The 20,991-nt window shown below is 32.9% G+C and overlaps 1 protein-coding gene across 1 annotated transcript in view; it reads left to right on the forward strand.

The window, feature by feature from the left end:
- The window catches only part of CASK (calcium/calmodulin dependent serine protein kinase), a 367,163-nt gene that overhangs the window by 254,566 nt on the left and 91,606 nt on the right, over nucleotides 1-20,991 (forward strand). The window contains 3 exon segments of the mRNA XM_074300811.1: nucleotides 2,297-2,396; nucleotides 10,836-10,853; nucleotides 18,971-19,092. Of these exon segments, the coding sequence (XP_074156912.1) occupies nucleotides 2,297-2,396; nucleotides 10,836-10,853; nucleotides 18,971-19,092 (240 nt within the window).

Consider the following 20,991-nt stretch of genomic DNA (forward strand, 5'->3'; position numbering starts at 1 on the left):
TAAACAATATTTAAGCTTGTCTGTTTACTTTTTACACTTTTTTTGTAGAGATGAGTATTATGTAGCCATCATTGCAGCTCTGGAGCTCTCTTCCTTTTACACCTCATTCTTTTAAGTGCTTAGCTTGTGTATTTCTCTAGTCATAGGAAGGAAAATCAGTCAATCAGTTAATAAACATTTATTAAATGTCTGCATGCAACAGTGCTTTGCTAAGCCCTGAGGGCACAAATACAAGAAGAGGGAGGGAAAAGACATTCCCTGCCTTCAAGAGCAGTATTATGGAAGAAGACAATACTCAAAAAAAATTTGAAGAACTTGGGTTTAGGGGTAAATACTCACCACAGGGACGTGTGAAGTCTAAGAAGTATTAGATTGAGAATCTTCCTTAAATAGAGGTCTGTGAGAGAGGCCCCAAGGTAAAAGGTACTGCAAGACATGAGTAGCAAAGCTGACCACATCTTGTGAAATGATGAGGTCCCTGGAGACAAGATAGAAAAGTCTAAAAGAATACAGCTGAGCAAGAAAGAGGGAAACAGACATTTATTAAATGCCTGCTATATGTCAGACACTATGCTAACCACTTTCCAGATATCTAGGCAGATAGCACTTAAGGATCTGAGGGCACAATTGAACTCAGGACTTTGGCCAGGCCCAGCCCTCAATCCATTGTGTCTCCTTTTAACACCTGCTTGAACATAGTCCTCACTACAGATATATTACTGTAGCCTCTTTCTGCCCACCAAACATTTCAATTTGGATTTTTTAGAGATTGACGATATTGTTTGATCCATCAAAAGATTGTTGGTATCAAAAAGATATGTTTCTGTCTTGCAGAGAAGTTTGGATTAATTTGAATTAACTTTCATAAATACAATCTAGCTTTCTCCTTCAGTTCTGGGCCCAGCTTATTGTCACTTCTTCATATCTCCAAGTTGTATTTATTGATAGACCATTTCAGTGTTGCACATTATGAACTGGATGATAGCTAGTCTTTACCCACTTGGTTTTTATGGTATGGATAATTAAGCCAGTCTTTTTTATAATGTTTGTGAATTTTATTGAAAAAATTCTTTTTCTAAGGACCAGTTCTCTCAGTAAAGAAATTCTAGAACTCTTTGTTCTTTCCTTGATGGCAAGGTCTACCCACAACGGACTCTTCTCTTCTTATTAAAAAAAAATATTAGTAAGCAAACAGGCTTTTTGGACATTGCCTGTCAATTTACACTTCAGTTTATATATACACAAATTCTTCAGACAACCTCAGTTTGGGTTCCCCCAGAGATTGATGACATTCTTCAATTTATAGCTACATAACATCTCTAGAATACTATGTTAAAAAACATGGGTTCAAAAGGGTTGGTATTTAAAATAATTGATTTTTGGGGTAGGTGGGTGATACCATGGACAGAGCTACAAATGGATCCCCCTGAAGAGTTGAAAGTTGGAAGTCTTAGAATCAAGGGCTAATAAGTGTGTGACCCTGAGCAAGTCACTTAATTCCATTTGTCTTCTTCCATTCCCCCATCCCTCCAAAAAAATCAGTTTTTAAATAGAAGTGTGATACAACACCTCTCCAAGAAGAGAGAGCTCTGAAAACAACATTGGTCATTGCATTAAGCAGAATTCTGATGTCTTTTACTGCCCCGTTTTTTGTGTTGAAACACATGATTTGATAGAACTATAACTTTTATTTGTAGTTATGTGAATTAACCAATCAAAAGATCTGATTTAGCTGGTCATTTCATATAATTATAATTTGACTGGCATCCTGGAATATTTACCTCTTTTATTTTTAATAATCCCTCTATTTTTCTTACTTCACTGGGACATTTTTCCAATGTTCTGGTCTTTTTTGTGTGTTTTTCTTAACCCTCCCCAAATTTCCCATATTCCTTAAGTTTTGAAGTGTTTGAAGTTTTTATATTCCTATTTTATATTTATATTTACACACAGTAATACATGTGTTGTTTTTATATATCTCACTATATATATGAACAATTACAGAGTATCATCCACAACCACTGAATTACACTTTTGTTTACTTTGTTTTCCCAAATTGAATTTCTCAGTCCTAAATCCTATTGAACGTAATGCTTTGTTCCTTTCCAAGGTTAAGGAAAGGGTAAGAAGTATTTCTTCAAGTCATCAGCAGAATTTCTAAATTAAACTCTTGGTATTCCTTCCTTAATAACTATGTTAATAAATTTATAAAAGCTCAGAGGTTTTATTTTACAGAATCCTGCTTAATTATAAGCTGCTTCTTTTAAACTTAATGAATTTTTGTGTTTTATTCTAGGGTGCAGTACTGGCAGCTGTATCAAGCCACAAATTCAACTCATTCTATGGGGACCCCCCTGAAGAATTGCCAGATTTCTCTGAAGATCCTACCTCCTCAGGTAACTTCACTAAAGCATATTTTTTTTATCACATCATTTTTATTTCATTACAAATAGAAAGCCCTTCTATTTTTTCTCCACTTTGTAATTACATGGTTTACTAAAATGCACACTGATTTTAGTAGATCTGGGCCTAAGTCCACATTCATGTGTGTGTTCATGAACGCATGTGTGTGCACATATAGTGGATATATATGCATATATTTATATACAAACCCATAGGCACATATAAAGGCATAGATAGATGTTTATATCTTTGTCTCTCCATGCATGTGTGCATCTTACAATGAAGATACTTCTGTATGAATGTAGATGTATGTCTGTTTTGTCTATTATTTGCGAGACCCTGTATTTGAGTCTGTAAATATGTATATAGATTAGGCTGTAAGCTCCTCGAGAGCAGGGATCACTTTTTGCCTTTCTTTATATCTCTGGTGTTTGATATAATATTTGGCACTATTAACTCTGTGTGTGTGTGTGTGTGTGTGTGTGTGTGTGCGTGTGCGTGTGCCCATGCATGCATACTGGCATATATTTGTCTCCTTGTGTATACTTATACATATATCAATGTTTAATTATATATAATTATAATTGTCTATATGAGATGGTATTAATGTGTGTCCAAGCTTTTTTCTGTCATGTCTCATGCGTGTACATGTTTATATCTGTTGAAATATATACTCATTTGTCTCTATATATGTGTTTGTGACACATGAATATGTGTGCACATACAGAGAGGTGTGCATGGCTATGTATGTGTGTTGTTGTATTATAATTTGTACATATGTATATGTTATATAAGCATATGCAGTTATATATGCAGATTGTAGTTTTATACATATATACATATGTATATATGTTTATATGCACACAGTAGTGTTTTGTATTTATATAAATTTATTTTAGTATGTATGACAAAATATTTTTGCATATGTATGCTTATTCTTTCTTGGTACATATATATATGTACAGGTGTTTTCTGTATACATATATCTGAGTGCATTTATATGACTATTTCTGTATGGATATCTATATACATATATAGGTGTATGTATGTAGAGGAAATATAGGAATGCATATATATTTATAAATGTGTATAAGTAGCTATGGATATGTACAAAAGTATGTGTTATGCAAATAAATACTTATAAATGTATATAGTTATGTGTAATAGGTGTCTTTATACAAAAATGCATGTATATAAATAGATATTTGTGTATATATATGTATATGAGTGTATTTATAGAGTTATGTGTGTCTCTAGATATAAGGATGTGTGTATATATGCACATGAATTCCTGTCTGTATATATACCTCTGTGTGTGTATGTGAGAGAGGGTGTGTGGGGAGGTGTTTATTTATTTGGGTATTGGTGGGTGGGTAGGTATAGATATCTGTTTTGTAAAGATTTATGTATATTATTATGTCTGTAGACTACAGAGTAGGATAGCAAATCAGAGACAGATAGAATGTTTACTTTACAATAAATAAGAATTCAATTGAAATTAGATAATATTTGTATAAGAATTCAATTGAAATTAGATAATATTTGTGACTGTTATATGTAGATATAAATATGCATGAGTGTTAATAGGTAGATATTAAAACTATATTTATACAGGAATGTTTTGATTGTATGCATGACTATATCTGTGTAGATGTATGCCCTTGTGTTTCTATGCATATTTATTGATGATTCTATGTGTTCATATGTGCATTTCTTGAATGTGAGTTTGTGTACATGCATATAAATATATGTCAGTATTTGTATCTGTGGATAGGTGTGTGTTTGAGGAAGGTATGTGTATCTGGGCTTGCTTCAGGTATATATAGGTCTTATATATCTTGGAAACGTCTTGTGGGAGTATATGTGTGTCTGGATCTTTGGATATATATGTGTACGTCTAGGTCTGTGAATACATCTTTGTCACTTTAGGTCCGATTGTATGTGTTTCTCTTTATGTTATGCGGAGGCCTATATGTGTCTCAGAACTTGTGTATTATTTGTGTGGGCATGTACCTGGGTCTGTGAGTGGGGCCTGCATGTCTCTATGGCTATATAAATGCATATTCATAATGTGTATCATCTGTGTATATATGTATTGTGTGGACATGTGCATCTGAATGCTTAAGGTGAAGAAGGGAAAAGTTTCTAAACGCATGTGTGAGCATATGTTTATGTATTCAAGTGTATATGTGTGTTTGAGTCTATGTACCTTTGTCCATTTCTCTGTCTTCATTTGTGTCTATGTGCTTATACACATTTATCTTTGTGTCTCCCCCATTTGAATATAAGGGCCTTTTGAGGGGAAAAAAAATCATTTCATTCTTTATACTTGTTTCTCTACCATCCACTACAGCAAATGGTTGGCACTTAATAAATATTTCTTGATTTATGTGGATATGATATGTCTGTGAATGAATATATCTGTGTAGTATATCCATGTTTGTGCCTGTATCTAGATTAATTTGTATAGCTGTGAGTGTGTATACATTCAGAGACACACAGGTCTGTGGGTGCAGTTTTTGTGACCATTTCTAGTAAATCTTTGAGCTATTGATCTCTGTGTTAAGGATATATGTCCCTGGGTATGTATAGGTGGGGGGGGTCTGTGAATATATATGTATAGGTATTCACATTTATATTGTGTGCACACATACATTTTACACATAGGACTATGCTTGTGCATGTCTATTTATATGTATGCATAAACACACATGTTGGTGTTTAATACGTCTGTTAGGCTTCGCACAGATAAATCTACCATGTATGTAACTTATGATTGTACAGGTTGTACTTATGTGCATGTGTCTACACATATGTGCATTGTTCTTTGTAAAGGTGTATGCATCATGATGTGCATGTGTGCACTTTGTGTATAGAGGTATCTGTGTATATATGTGTGTGTTTGTGCATATCTCATCTCCATACATTTATCTGAGTATATAGGTATGTGAGTATGAGGAAATGGCTACAAATGTGCAGTTGTGTTTAGAGGTATCTGTATACACATCTTTGTAGGTATAGGCATAATCTATGGAGATGTGCATCTCTGCATGTATAGGTGTGTACAGTTGTACAGGTGTGTCTCTCTGAGTGGAGAGGCAAATCTTTCTCTGGGTGTGTGTGAATTGTATATACATGCTGTGTCTTGGTATGTACATTTGTAGTTATTTATTTTTGTGGGTATGAGTACATGTTTTCATTTTCTTGGGGACAAATATAGGTGTGTATGTATACACATACATATGTATGTACATTTGAGGACCTGCTTCTATAAGGGCCTGTTCATGTATATGCATAGGTATTATGTATGTATATATCTATATCTATAGATATTTCTGTATGTCTATGTGTGTTTGTGTGTATGAATATATCTGTGGGTTTGTGTATGTCTGCATGTGTGTATATCTGACCACATACATGTGTGCATGCGTTTGTATAAGACATTCATTTAACAAGTATTTATTAGCAAATGCTATGTACCAGGACCCTATAAAGGCCTACCTACTCTGATGTCTCATCCCAAAATAGAAGTTATCCTGTGTCCTGCAAAGCTGTTGTAGCAGAGCATAGACTTTGGTAGATTCTGCTATGCTGGAAAGGTTTCCAATCAGTTTGAATAATAAACCTCTGCTTTCTGAAGAGAAATCAATAAAATAAATTCATGAAGGTTCATCACCAATAGGCTGACCACATGGTGATGAATTCTTGGCCAGAGCAGCCCATGAAACAACAATATGAGGGGCTCTCAGTCCTGTGTAACTCTTTTGTGTTGTTTCTGCATTGATAGTAACAGAATGGTCAAAAAAAGGTCAGAGGTTGTGAAGAAGCAGTTTTTCAAACAGCTCTAAACTAACTTGGCAGCTACTCTAAATGCCCGCTCTTTATCCAGTGACCAATGAATGTACTTGGTACTAGAAAAACTAAATCATATCTGTCAATACATTTTCATACTACATGAAATATGAAGGAAATAATAGTTAAATGGAAGGATGACTTGTTAGTTATCTTCGAAGAAGCAAATAGAGGCTACAGGAAACAAGAAACATTGTGTTAGAGGATATCTACCTGTTTTGTATTGAAGTACTCAAAATATTGGAAAATAACTGAAATATTTGGAGTTTATACATCAAAATCTATTATAAATAATGAAGATAGAAATAATTTCCATAAAGAATTCATAAAAGATGTCCCCTCAAAAGTGGAAAATATAAGTCAGGAAAAAGCAATGGGAAAGGGCCTATGGATTTCACAGAAAGAAGTTCACACATGTTATCATCTATACTTTCTTTGACAAAAGAATTGGTAAGAACTAAACATGATGAGCATTGCATAAGATCACAGTAAATGAAACTGGCAGGTGACAAGTCATTTATAATGTGGCAGTCAATTCCAAATCAGCTCTGTATGTAATCACACTACTAACTTGCCAGAAGAAAGTTAATACAAAGCTAGAAGAAAGAATAAAAATGAGAATATGGTACACTATTCAGAATATGGTAACTTATACTCAAACTAGTTATTAATTTTTAAAAATTGATAATAGAAAGAAGACTAAGGACAGACTCAAACTATATAATTTCATACAGAGGTTTAACCAATGTAAATCAGTTGCTATATACTTTTATTGAGCATAAAGAACTTTTAAGAAAAAAACTCACTTAAAAAATACTTAATTTTCCACACAGAGAGTTACAACAGTCAGAATCAACACTGATTTAGTCATTTGGGTAACAAGCATTTTGTTACATACTTATGTGCTAGGCACTGTGCTAAGCATTGGGCACACAAAGAAAGTCAAAAACAATATCTTACCTCAATAAGCTGGCATTATAATGGGGGCAGGGGATGTACACAATGTGTAAATAGGTATGTATAATACACACAACACAAAATGCCACAATCATGAAGTGAAACAGAGCTTAGGAGAGAAAGCATTTCAGATAGGGGGGGACAGCCAGTGAAAAGATAGCAAAATGCAGAACAGTATTAAGTCAAGTATACAAAGAAGAGATCCATGCTAAGGGCAATACAATTGTTAGAGCTTTGAGGGATTAAGTTAAGAAACGTTTAGAAAATATCTTGAACGTTTTTCTTAATGTTGCCAATATATTACAAGATCTCACTTTGTCAATATTAATTGATGATAGGAAAAAAATCATTTTAATTGGTTGAACAGAATACCAGCTTACCAGGCTTTTTGGTTTTTGTTTTTACAACAAAGTTTCCTGTTCATAATTACATTTTTTCAAGATTACTTGAAACATATAACAACATAAAAAGAAAACTCTAACAGTAGAATTAATTTTGTTTGATTCTGTCTCTGATCATAAATATCAAGGAGACATGTCTGGTATGCTAAAGGTATCCGCCACTCTTATGAAATCCATCCAACATAACGTCCAAATTGACAAAGAATAGATAGCCTGTAAATGATAGGGTTTTCCAGATGTTCCTTTTGCAAATGACATGAAGCCCTGAAACACCATAGAATCCCTTGGAGAGTTCCATAATCATTTAAAATAATTTAGCTTATCTACCAAGAAAAATCCAAGTGGATAAAGCACATCTACTGCCCAAATGATGATATTAAATTATATGGACGACCTATAAAGCTTATCTATCTGTATAGATTTCTTAGATTTTACAAGTAGACTAGAAGTTGATACAAAAATTAAGTCAGAAGAAGAGATTAAATTACATTGTCTCACAATGAAAGGTATTATTATTCAGTAGATCATTCTAATTATGCACATAAGAAAAACTAAACAGATAAAAAAAATTGCTTATTATCCAGATTACAACATGCATTTGGAGGATAAGTTCTTTGAGTTAGTATGTTTGAGAGATGTTCTTCAGATAAATGACTAGTAAACCTAGATTCAGACTTATTTGTTTTTACTACCTCTGTGATTTAGCCTAGTCACTTAGATTCTGTGGTCCTCGATTTCTACATTGATAAAATTGAAGGGGTAGAACTAGGCTTGAGTTTTAATTCAGATTCTGCCTTTCCACTTAATGAATTTTGTGACCTTTGGTAAGGCATTTTCCCTAATTGGGCCTGTAAAATAAGGTAGGTTAACTAGATGATCTTCTAGCTCTAAATCTATAGTTCTATATGGAATTAGAAAAGTAGATTATTTAGTTATCAAATGTATTTAAGCAAGGGAGGAAAAAATCATATGTTCACCTGGTGGTAACTTTTTCTGGCTTCATTAGGCTGATACTCAAGTGAGAGACATGCAGTATTTCACTAGGCCCATATTTTAAAGCTTTTTCAACCTGTTCTGATTTTTCAGAATTTAAATTCTGCTAAACTAGAATTACCTCCATACCACAAGGGGACATCAGAGTAGGACTTCAGTGGAAATAATATTCAGCATGATAGTTATAATACATTTTTATAGCATCCTACAACTCACAACAGTCCTTACAGACAAATATCTATCTGTTTACAAATGGGAATGTACTCAAATGATGCAGATAGAAATCAGTTAGACTTTGACATGAGCTCATTTCCACTATTTTTGTCCGTGATACTCCACTTTGTTTTTTAAATATAATTAGAATATATGTACTTGAATGTTTAAATCTATTTTTAATGTCATTTTCAGATAAATAATTAGCATAGAATAAAATGTGGCCTTTAAAAACAACATTTTTATATTGTTAGTAGAAGAGAAATTGGATTGACAGTAATTTTTTTCTTAAGAACCTGTTCCAGGATACTCTTTAAAATTATTTGGAAGTTTACCTGAATAATTTTTATAATAATTTCATTTCTGTAAGACTTTTCGCCTTTATTTTTAAAAAGCCTTTATTTCTCTAGCTTGGTATATTTTAATAAAAAAAAATTCATGGAAAATCTTTAGTTGATTTCAAATAGTTTCTGATATGTAGAACTATAACAAAGCATTTATGGGATGTAGGTTGGGTTTAAAAATTGTACTTTCCTGTCTGATGTTGTCTATCCAAAATTTTGAACATTAGCTGGTAACGTATGCAACTTTATTAATCATAAGATATATATGATCAATGGAGAAGGGAATTTTCTGACATTAAAAGATATATGAATTCATAAAAAATACCTCTTACTGCACCCTGTCTACATGTATATTGTGCCTAGGTTGTTACTTGACTTGATTATCCTTAAATCCCAGTATCACAATTGAGTTGGTTAAATTTCATCTTTAAATGTAAGAACTTAGAGCAGTTATTCTTGCCATCTGCAATGAAAAATTATTTTTGTATATGATTTGTGAACTCTTACAAATGGCTAACAATTACTGAATTTTTTTAAATTTATCATTTGGGGGGGTTATTTACACTCTTTACTGGGCTTTAAATGATCTTTGCAACCTAAAACCTTACCTTTAAATATTATTAAACAAATTTATAGCATTCAGCTATTTTTACTTTTCATTCTATTTTCTTACCATTATACAAGTATATCAAATGTCTTTATGTACTAATTTTTTCATCCAAAATGAGTCACATAGCAGTTTTTGTTGTTTATTGATAGCAAATCAAAATAAATTATTCTAGTTGCAGATTATATTTTGTCTGAACTCATATAATGTGAGTTTTAATTTTTCTTTTAAATTGTCATCTCTATAACCATGTTTTCCCAACTTTTTATCTCAATTCTTCCTTTCTTGTAATTAACATTTTAGAATTGAAAAATGTGTTAATTGATTTTACAGAACAGTCATTCTACTGCATCTTTCCATTAAAGTTGTTGTGGTGATTTTTAACCGTACATTAATTACAAAGCATGTGCTATTTTCAATGATGAACATTATCGACATAGTTTAACTTTACACTGTAGAAAATAAGTTTCTCACAACATTTCTTAAAGATCTTTTGAACTTGTGGTGCAGTTACTTAGAATGTCATTAAAGGTAATTGCACTAAATTTGTTTAAACCTATCAAGGTAAGGAACATTATAGAAGCATTTGAAAAATTAGAATCTTTAAGATAATTTTGGAATTAATCAAAAAGTTTAGCATTATTTCTTGCGGTGGAAAATTTTGTTTTCTGCAAATACTTTTTTTTCTATTTCATATACATTTCTTATTCTCTGGAATTTTAAGATTTATTCTTATTTTCCATATCAGAATCACTTTAAGTCTTATTTTATAAACAATGTAACATTAGTTTTAGTTTATTTAACAGCAATTCAGAACATTATTATGTCCTCGTGCTTAAACAGAAGCATTAAGAATCAGACCTTATTAATTTTTGATGTTTAAAATTCACAGATTTTTCTCTTAATCCCAGTAAATTTTTTCAGGTAACACAGGGCCCCATTTTATTGGGCTGATGTTGGATCCAGCTTTTTGTGGCTTATCTAGTATGCCCAATTCTGGCTTTATAACTTGCTTGATCTGAAATCAGACTTTTGTTGTTTGTCTATATGCTGCCTTCCTACTAGGACTTCTAGCAGCAGAAAGTAGGTATCCCTTCATTTTCCTCTAAGGCTTATCTTTCTGCAAGTGTTTGGCTTTGCATGTTTAAAAATATTCAACTTGATTTCTTTGTGGCTGTTAGACATTTAATTTAAATTTTAACACTGCCAACTAACCAAATTGAAGAAAAAAAATGTGTGTAGCAAGTACACTATTTTTAAGACTACTGAATGAATCAACATTAATAACCTTTTTGATAATACATTTCATGAACCCAGGCAGTATTAAAATTTTACCTTCATTTAACATTACTGATCTAAATTTCATGAAAATATATAATAAATGTTAGGGAAAAGATGCTTGCTTTTCCTACTTTGTTTTCAAGAAAGTAGAGTAGAGGTAAATTTAAATATAAATGGTCAATATATGTTATTAGATGCTTTTAAAATAACCTTAAATATCCCTGCTTGACTTTTTGTCATTGTTTTAAAATTGTCAATATGGATCTGTTCAGTGTATTTATGGTATCATATTCATAAAAAAATCTGAGTCATAAAGTGACTAGTTTTGTAAACAATAACATGAGAAACAAGGACTTTATTACAAACTGAAATGCTTTGAGTATATCAAGAAATTGATATTTAAATTACAATACAAAAAGAGAGCTTAGGAGCTTTGAATTCTGAGGATAGAACTCATGGTTTTTTCAAACTTGATTTTATTAGTTAGGCTCTATTACAAAATAGAACATCTTTCATTAAACAAATACTGCTGTTTTGACCACAGTTCAGTTTATTCTTGAATTAGGATCTTCTTCCAGTTGTACACTATATTTTTATTAAATTATGATTGAAATATGTTTTATCTCTATTTAATCTGCAAGCCCTGTTGTGTCATTTGGAGTTAGAAATAGCCAGATGGAATCTGACATTATTCTTCATCTCATAAAATCATAGATCTAGAGCTGAAAGGAAGTACCTAGTCCAACCTGGTCATATTATATAAAGGGGCAGAAATTGAGGCTAAGGGAAATTAAGTGACATATCTGCTGTCTCAACAGAAAAAGCATCACAGTTTGAGCCCAGATGCTGTGACTCCAGGGTCAATTCACTTTTTCCTAGTTCACATGGGCTTTTATGTCATTTGGCATATTTGATTTAGCAAGTATTTAGTCTCCTCTGGTTTATTTACTAACAAAGAAATATTTAAGTTTTCATATAAAAAAGATGGGCTATTTTGGCAGGATGCTATGTAATAATATTGAATATTAATATTATAACCATGGTATATTAAATACTGAAACAAAGAAAACTCTAGCCTGTTAGTTACCAGTATAATAACATGCTTTCATAATTAATGAGTACCAATCACATTTGCAAAGTAATGTGGGAGATTAAAAAGTAGCTATCTTGATGATTGAAGGAAACTTTTAAAGTTGCCATAATTCTCTTTTTTATTAATAGTTTTTTAATGCATTTCTCTGAGTGTAGACATTGCTTTAATCAATTGTCAAGCACAAATTGTATGTCTGTCGTTGGAAAATATAAGAGAAATGCAAGATATGATCTTTTTCTGTTATTGTGCTCTCCAAATTTTTGTTCAGATATATTGTGTTTATCCTTCTGCCCTTGCTTACAGTTATTTTTGGTTGACCAGTCTTCTTTCTTTCCTTATTTAATATTTTCTTTTTATAATTAAAATTTCCTACGATTTATACAATTATCATGCAGGATGGAATAGGAAAGGTATAAATAGTTTACAATTTTCTCCATAATAATAGCAGAAAGTTTTTGGAAGACATTTATACCATATAGTATTTTTAGTAAATACCTGGTCACAGATAAGATTTGTTTAATTATACAAAATGAGAATGTGATTTATGCAAAAAGTTGAGGAAGGGAGAAGGGATGAAGAAATGCCTAAAGGCAGTGTATTATTGCTTTCTAAGCTTATCCTTATACACAATAAATGCACATTTGACTACCTCTATAAAATGAACCACACATGATTAATAGATCTTAGGAACATTTATCAAAAGGCTTGTTGAAATAGAAAGAAGAAGTTGAGAGTGACTCATTAAAAACCTTTGTTTTTATTTTTAATTCAAAATTAATTTGCTCATAAAATTACTTTTCTGTGACTGACTTATTAATTTTGTTTAACTCCACCTATAAACAAATTTACGTGGAGATCTTATGTGATAATCTCTTAGGAAATTTTGCAAATAATAACTAGACTTTCATTCATGTAGTTCTTACAGATATTAATGCATTATCTTCCTGTCTACCCCCAATCACTGAAATCATTTCCAAATATCTGTGAGTCCTTGTTACTGGTTATACTAATCAGATAGTCTCCAACCTTTTCATATCTAGCATTTTCCATCACCCTTGCATTATGCCACCTTATCTTTCTTATAGAACTATACCATCTCTCAAACCCTGAATTACATAATCTTACTCTCATTATAATCTCTTATTCTTTCATCTGTCAAACTCACACTAAACTTGCTTTTGCCTCGACCTGTTTTCTCCAGACTATTTCCCCCAATCAGCCTTTTCAGGCCTAATTAGTTAGATTTTTTAAATCCTCATTTTACAATCTCTATTTTATCAGTCCTCCAATAATCTAAAATTATTATCCTCATCCATGAATAATCCCTATCATCCAGTTTCTCCATTTGGGGTCAGAGAGCCTGCATTCAAATCCTATCCCAGGCACCCATCTGAGTGATCTTGGGCAAAATATTTTACCTACCTGGGTCTCGGTTTCCTCATCTGTAAAATAAGAGGGGGATTAGATGGCATCTTAGGCCCCTTTCAGTTCCAACTCTGATTTTATGATCATATAAATGTTCAGAACCTTTCTTTCTCCTCCAATTCCTCTAAGCAAGCAATTTAGTCTCCTGTTTCTTGTCTTAAAGACAAAAATTTCCCCAAGGCCCTTCCATCTTTCTGCCTTCCTCTTTAATGTTGTGGGTGCCATCATCTCAGATACCTGGTTTATGACCTAGTTGTCATCCTTAACCCTCTCACTCAGTTCCTCCTCACACACACAAATAACCATCTGTTGCTAAAAACCTGTTAATTTACCTTTATAACATCTCTCATATACACCCTCTTGCTTCTTCTGACCCCACCAGCACCTTTGTGCCTTATCATCTTGTGTACCTAGTCTGTTGGCCACAGGCTTCTGATTGGTCTGCCTGCCACATCTGTCCCCATTAAAGTACATTTTTCACTCAGAAGACAAAGTGATCGTTCTAAAGCAGAAGTCTAACCATGTCACTCTGCTACTCCAGCAATTCCTTGTCACCTCCAGGATCAAATATAAAATCTCTTGTTTAGAGTTAGAATTTACAGTATTACTGTGTGATACCATACACACACCCCTTTCTAGTGTTCTTATACTTTATATACTACCACCACCTCTCATAGTATTTCTAACTTGGGGACATTGACTTCCTTGTAGTTCCTCACACAAGACTCCATCTCATACTCTGGGCTATCCCCCTATGTCAACAATAACCTCCTACCTCTTCTCTGCCTCCTGACTTCCTTGGCTTTCTTCAGGTCTCAACTAAAATCCCACCTTAATTGTAGTGCTTTCCCTTGTTAGTTATTTCAATTTTATCCTATATATAGTGTCCTTAGGCATAGTCATTTGCATATCATCTCCTCCCTTAGAATGACAGCTTCTCAAATGAAGAGATTTATTTTTGCCTTTCTTTGTATTCCTGCTATTTGCCAAGTTTCCTGCAACATAATAGCTTTAAAAAAATTATTTATTGTCTGAATGACTGATTGATATATTTTAGCATCTTCCCTGTAACGTTTTCCCTTTTAGTCACAGAAGAAATGCCCCTGTTCCCCTTGATTCCTATACAGGTCTCTCTCCTTCCCTTCTCTTCCCCTCCCTCCCTCTCTTTCTCTCTCCACCTCTCTCTCTCTCTCTCTCTCTCTCTCTCTCTCTCTCTCTCTCTCTCTCTCTCTCTCTCTCTGTCTCTCTCTCTGTGTCTCTCTCTCTCTCTCTCTCTCTCTCTCTCTCTCTCTCTCTCTCTCTCTGTCTCTCTCTCTCTCTCTCTCTCTCTCTCTCTCTGTCTCTCCACCTCTCCACCTCTCCACCTCTCCCTCCTCTCCCTCTCCCTCTCCCTCTCCCTCTCCTTCTCCCTCTTCCTCTCCCTCTCTCTCTTACACCCCTTTCTCCTCTCTCTTCTTCTTCTCTCTCTCTCTCTCTCTCCCTCCCTATCTCTCTCTCCTCCCTCCCTCTCTCACATGCTTGCATACACATGACTTGATCAGAGCTACATAACTGATAAGTAGTGAGACTAGATTTGAACTCGTCTTTTTTACTCCAGTTCTAATACTTTATCCATTGCATCACTTAGATGCTTTCATTTAAGTCATTGATAAAATGATGAACAGAATCCACTTATTTACCTAGTCCTGAATCTGATAATGCTTGCCATCCTTCTATATCCATCTATCCTGTCCATAAAAACAGTTGTACATTATTTTGATGTTCTTTGCCAAAACAACAAAAAAGTACTTGAGTCTTGTATGACTTTTCATTGAATTACTTTATAGTGATTATAGTATCTTTTTCTAACTATTTACAAATCATCCTTTTAAAAAATGCATTCTAGAATTTAAACAGTAAGCTTATTTGCCTCTGATGTAACAAACCAACTTCCCATCTTTGAAAACAAGGCCATCATTTCTTTATGTTTTTTTCATTGGTTCATAGATTTCATAGCAGTGTTTCATTGGGTTTTCATCATAATAGTGATTCAACAAGCACATATGTATGTTGTCTTACAGTATTCTGGAAACAGTTCACCACAATCTAGTCACTTGAACTCACTGAGGACAAATTTGTATTCCCTATGAACTACTTTTCCCTGTTCTTCATAGTCTGAAGATCTTGGAGGAAAAACTGAAACAACATGGGAGCTATGCCTTTTCTTCTTCTCTCAATCATTTGTCATCATTAAACCATCCTGGACAAGCAGTAGTTTGCTTTTTTCTGCCCCTGATGTTTGCTTTTTTTTTTTTTTTTTAAGCCATTCTTGTTTTCTTTAGGAAGGCACTGGAATTAAGGGAAATCAGAAAAGGCTTTAGAAATCTGAGACTTGAAAGAAGAAGTGATGAGGAAGGGGAGGTATTCCAGATATAGACAAGAGACAATGAAAATGCCCCTCTGAAGAGACTGTCTTGTGCAGAGAATAGCACGTAAGCTGGCGTTATTGATTAGAGTCAGATGGTAGGTGTAAGAAGACTAGAAAGGAAGAGAACAGGTTGTACACTTCATGGATGTCAGTATTTTATATTTGATGCTGGAGGAGACAGGAAGCTATTGGAGTTTATTTTATAGCAGAGTTACATGGGAAAGCCTGTGCTTTTAGAAAGATCACTTTGACAGCTGAATGAAAATGAACATCGTCTGTCAGTGTCTTCTCTATCCTTCCTGGACATCATCCACTTAAAAAATCGAGAGGCACAGCTAAAGTGATTTCCAGCTTTTCTACCTCATTCATTCAGAAGAAAATTGAGGGCCAAAAGAAGAACTGTAAAAAGAACCGGGCTGGTCCATACCAGTCTAGAAAGAGCAGCTGATCCAAGCACAGACTTCTCTTACATGGTTTCATTTCTTATACTAAAAATGTTAATGTTGTTTAAATCAGATTTGAATTTTAAAAAGGACACCTTTTATCATCCATTCTATAAGTTTGATATTCTTTTTAAAATTAAAATCAACTATATTAAATCCCTAATGTGGATTGCCAAGTAGTTTTGATTTAAGCCTCAAATCTTTAACTCAGATGGTTTATACATATGCTGCAAAGAGCTAGATTTTAATGATGGAAATTATGGTAGCAAATTTTTTATCTTAAAATTTTAATTGCCTTCCTTCTGACAGCACTTTTATGAAATTCCCAATCAGTCAATCATTGTTTATTCAGAAGTCCCAAAGTCATATTAATCATCACCATTTTTAAAACAGAAAAGTGAACACACAATAGAGTTTGTCTTTATCACATTATTTAAAAAATAGGATCTGTAAGAGACAATGTGATATGGTAAAGATAGACCCCACCCCCCTTTGGAGTCACGATCTCAGTACCATTTCTGACATATACTAATTGGTGACACTAGACAAGTCACTTAACCTCACGGTGACCAAATCAAACCTTTAAGAATTTAAATTAAAAACAGTACTGCTCTTTATTCACTGGTGTAAGAAGTAGTCTTCACTGGAATCAATAAGCACTTATTAAGCACCTCTTCTGTTCCAGGCATTTGAAACTAGTATTCAGTATCAAAATATAGATTAATGAGAGTAATTAAGCTTAGTTAGATTATCTGATAGAGATGGGAATTCTATTAAGTAAAATATGCTCATGATTATTAATACTTTAGAAGACAATTTTACCAATGATATGAAAGTGCCTTGAAAATATGTTAATACCCTCTTGGTTGTAGTTTTTTTAAGATATTTTATCCTAATTATTTTCTTGATTTTTAGTAAACAGTACTTTTTCCCCTTTTTCAGTAGGATAATCCAATAAAAGGAATAAAAAAATTTAAAGAGCTTTATATATTCTATATATTCTAATTATAGGAAAAGCCATCTTACCCTGAGAAAACAAGATATTGACCCTTAATCTAATTAAAAAGAGGTGCCATTTCAGATTGTTAAAGGTTTTTATTTGGTGAATGTACACTCTTTAGTATCCTTGCCATTTAGCTATAAATAGAGTTGATACTGTTAATATTTCTTGATAAATTAGAAGTTCTAGCAAGGTAAGGAATTTCCCCTACCAAAGTCTTAGAAAGTTGCCTAAGAATCTGAAAAAGTAGTCAATTATTTTTCCAAGGTTACCGAACCAATATATGTCAAAGGCTAACTTGGATATTTGAATTCACTGAATTGTGCAGCAGGTCTTATTAGGTTTTTCTCATTCACTCTAATTTTATGCTATAACTACAAACAGAAGGAAGAGGTAATCTCCCATATTACATTGTAATCTAAAGATTAAGAATAACTTTTGTGATGCTGAATTTGTGCAGCATCTATCAGAATTATTTATTTGGCTTTTTTTTTTTAATGTTGTTTCTCTTATGTTAACATCCTTGGTTTGTAGCTGTGAAGAAAGGAAAAAGTGACAACTATTCTTGGCTTACAAAGACTACCTTATTTTGTTAATAAAATGCCAAACTTATGTTCCCGCTAATAGTATTAACTAGGGATTCCATAGTATCAGTAATGCTATATTTCTTTTCCTTCTCTAAATAAGCAGAGATGAATGGATTAGAAATTATCTGTCCATGTCTTTGCATATTAATAGTAATAAAATAAAGCAGCTGTCATTTCCATTAAAACTGGTGAATAAGAAAACTCAAATTTAGTTAAAACTGATAAAGCATATAATATGCTACATATATTATAGCCATCTTTATTATTGCTCAAGAAGTCCATTAATAGAAATATTAAAAAATGAGTAACTAACCATTGCTTTTGGTTGGACTTGATACTAACTTGTTATAAGAACCCCTTCCAGTCTTTTTCCATGATTTTATTTCATATCTGTTGTGGACAACATGACGTCCACATGAATCTGGGATGCTTAAAAAAGATTAAACAGTTTCATTGTACCTGAAAACAGTCAAATCATAAGATACTTTATGAATACATCTAAAGTGGATTACTAATTGTAATAATAATTATACTATTTAGTACTTAAGCTAGGTAGCAAAATTAGAAATTTGAAATCAAACAAAGCAGTTCTTTTTGTTGCTCTATTGCTTTTACATTTAAGTCAATAATTTAAGAGGTTATTAAACCTACTTTATAGTATAATTTGATGCACAAAGATCCATTTATAGGTTGTCTTTAGTTGATGAGATGAAATAGGAAACTTTATTTGCATCCAGATAAGACAAATCTGGATTCTTTCTAAAAGTAGTTGTATAAATTCAAAAAACTACACCACTGTTAAAAAGGAATGAAATGACTCAAGAAGTTTGACTTTCAGTAAAGATTCTAGCCTTTGCAGTTCTAATGTTGATTTATTATATTGAAGCGAAAAATTCTGTAACAAAGATTAGTTTACCAATGACTTTCTTTTCTAGCAATTTATTTTCTGTTTGTTTACCTATAGGAGCAGTCTCACAGGTGCTAGACAGCCTGGAGGAAATTCATGCACTTACAGACTGCAGTGAAAAGGACTTAGATTTTCTACACAGTGTTTTCCAAGATCAGCATCTCCACACACTGCTAGATGTAAGTCCCCTTCCATCCATATATTGTACATTTAACATACCAGTTTATTTTCAGTGAGTCTGTAGACCTTTTTTATTTACCTTAATTCTATAAGAAATAATGTGGAAAGATCAAGATAGATTGAACATTGAAACACAATTCAGTATATATATATATATTGTGTCTTCTGCATAATACATGGAAATTCAAATAAATTTAAGTTACAATGAAGCTTAAGAATTCTCATCACTTGCTAAGATTTCTGGAAACATTTAGATGTTTTTTATCATTCTTTAAATATGTTACCTTAAATTCTAAATATACTTATTGAATTAAATATTTGCTTAGTTTTTTTGTCATTAATTAGCTGATACTGTATTAGTATTTTAAAATTGAACATTCTACAGCTGAAAAGTACTTAATGAATTAAATATTTGCTTAGTTCTTTGGTTATTAATTGATGATACTGTATTAGTATTTTAAAATGGAAGCAGTCAATTGTTTTTTAAAATATATATGATTTTATAGTTTTCAAACAATTTGTTGGTTTTCTTGGATCAGCTAATAAAATTTTATTATATTCCATATTCTTTCACCTTTCTTCCTACCTATTTTGAAGGGTTGTTTTAATGGTCTACCTCATTTTAGAATACCTGTGCCAATAAGTTTTTTTAAACAAGAAAACATTTGATAAACTTCAGTGGAGAAGATTATTAGAATGTGAACTTTAGCAAATATTTAGCATTCATGCATGTACTTTACCATTGATTCACTAAACTGATATTTATTGTGTCTACTAAGTGTGCCAAGCCCTGGAAATAACATAAGAGAAATGAAGAAACAATTCTTGTCCTCAACACACTTGCTTTATCCTGAAAATATAGTATGTAAATAGATACAAGATGATTTAGGAAGGAGAATGTGCTAACAGCTAGGAAGAGGAGGGAAAAGGATGACTTTTAGAAGTGACAACTGAACTTATTCTTGAGGGAAGCTAAAGACTAAAAAGTGAAGATGAAGAAGGGATACATTCTGTATATGGGAATGTATAGTCTTTTTAAAAACACAAGAGTTGGGAGATAGGATATTGAGTTTGGAGAACACCATAACAGCAGTTTTGCCTGAAACATGGAGTAGTTAGATAGGAGTCATGTGAATGAAACTGGAAAAGTGGGCTCAAACCAGAATGTGAAGGACTGTGAATGCCATAGTGAGATTATATTTTATCCTAGATATACGTAGGAGTCACTGCAGATTTCTGAGCAGGAGAGTAAATGCTCAAGTCTATTCTTTAGAAAGATTATTTTGACAGTTGAGTAAGGGGATGGATTAAAAAGAAACATACTACAAGCAGGGACATCAATTAGGAAGCTGATATAATAGCATGCAACTGTAGAAAGCCAGAAGACTTGGGTTCTAATTAAGTCTCTTCTACTTAACTAGTTTTCATTAACTAGTAACATTGAATATGTCCCTTTACTCTCTCTGGGCCTCAATTCCTTTAAGTGCAAAATGAGGGAATTAGATTAAGTGACCTCTAAAGTTTCTTTAGTCCTATACAGATTTTACTGCAAATACATGGTTAGCATATCTAGATAATCCAGCCACATATGGGCCCTGCCTTGTCCAAATCTAGCCTTCTCTGCACCAGTTTGTTTCAGGTACAGAATATATTCATTCTCCTTGGGAACTTCATATTTTAGGTGCCTCCTAACTTGTCTAAGTGAGTGAACATGAGTCAGATATAACAAATCTACTTGATTTCCGGGAACTTTTTACATCACTCTCATGGTAACATTCAGCCCAATTGCATTGAGAACTGCCCACCTGATAGAAGAGATTGCCTGGAATTCAAAGCACACGTACTTTTCACTATCAATACCACCAGCAGGAAATGAAATTTTAAAGGTTCCCTATGAG

This window comes from Sminthopsis crassicaudata, chromosome 3 (genome assembly GCF_048593235.1).
Source record: "Sminthopsis crassicaudata isolate SCR6 chromosome 3, ASM4859323v1, whole genome shotgun sequence".
Taxonomy (NCBI): domain Eukaryota; kingdom Metazoa; phylum Chordata; class Mammalia; order Dasyuromorphia; family Dasyuridae; genus Sminthopsis; species Sminthopsis crassicaudata.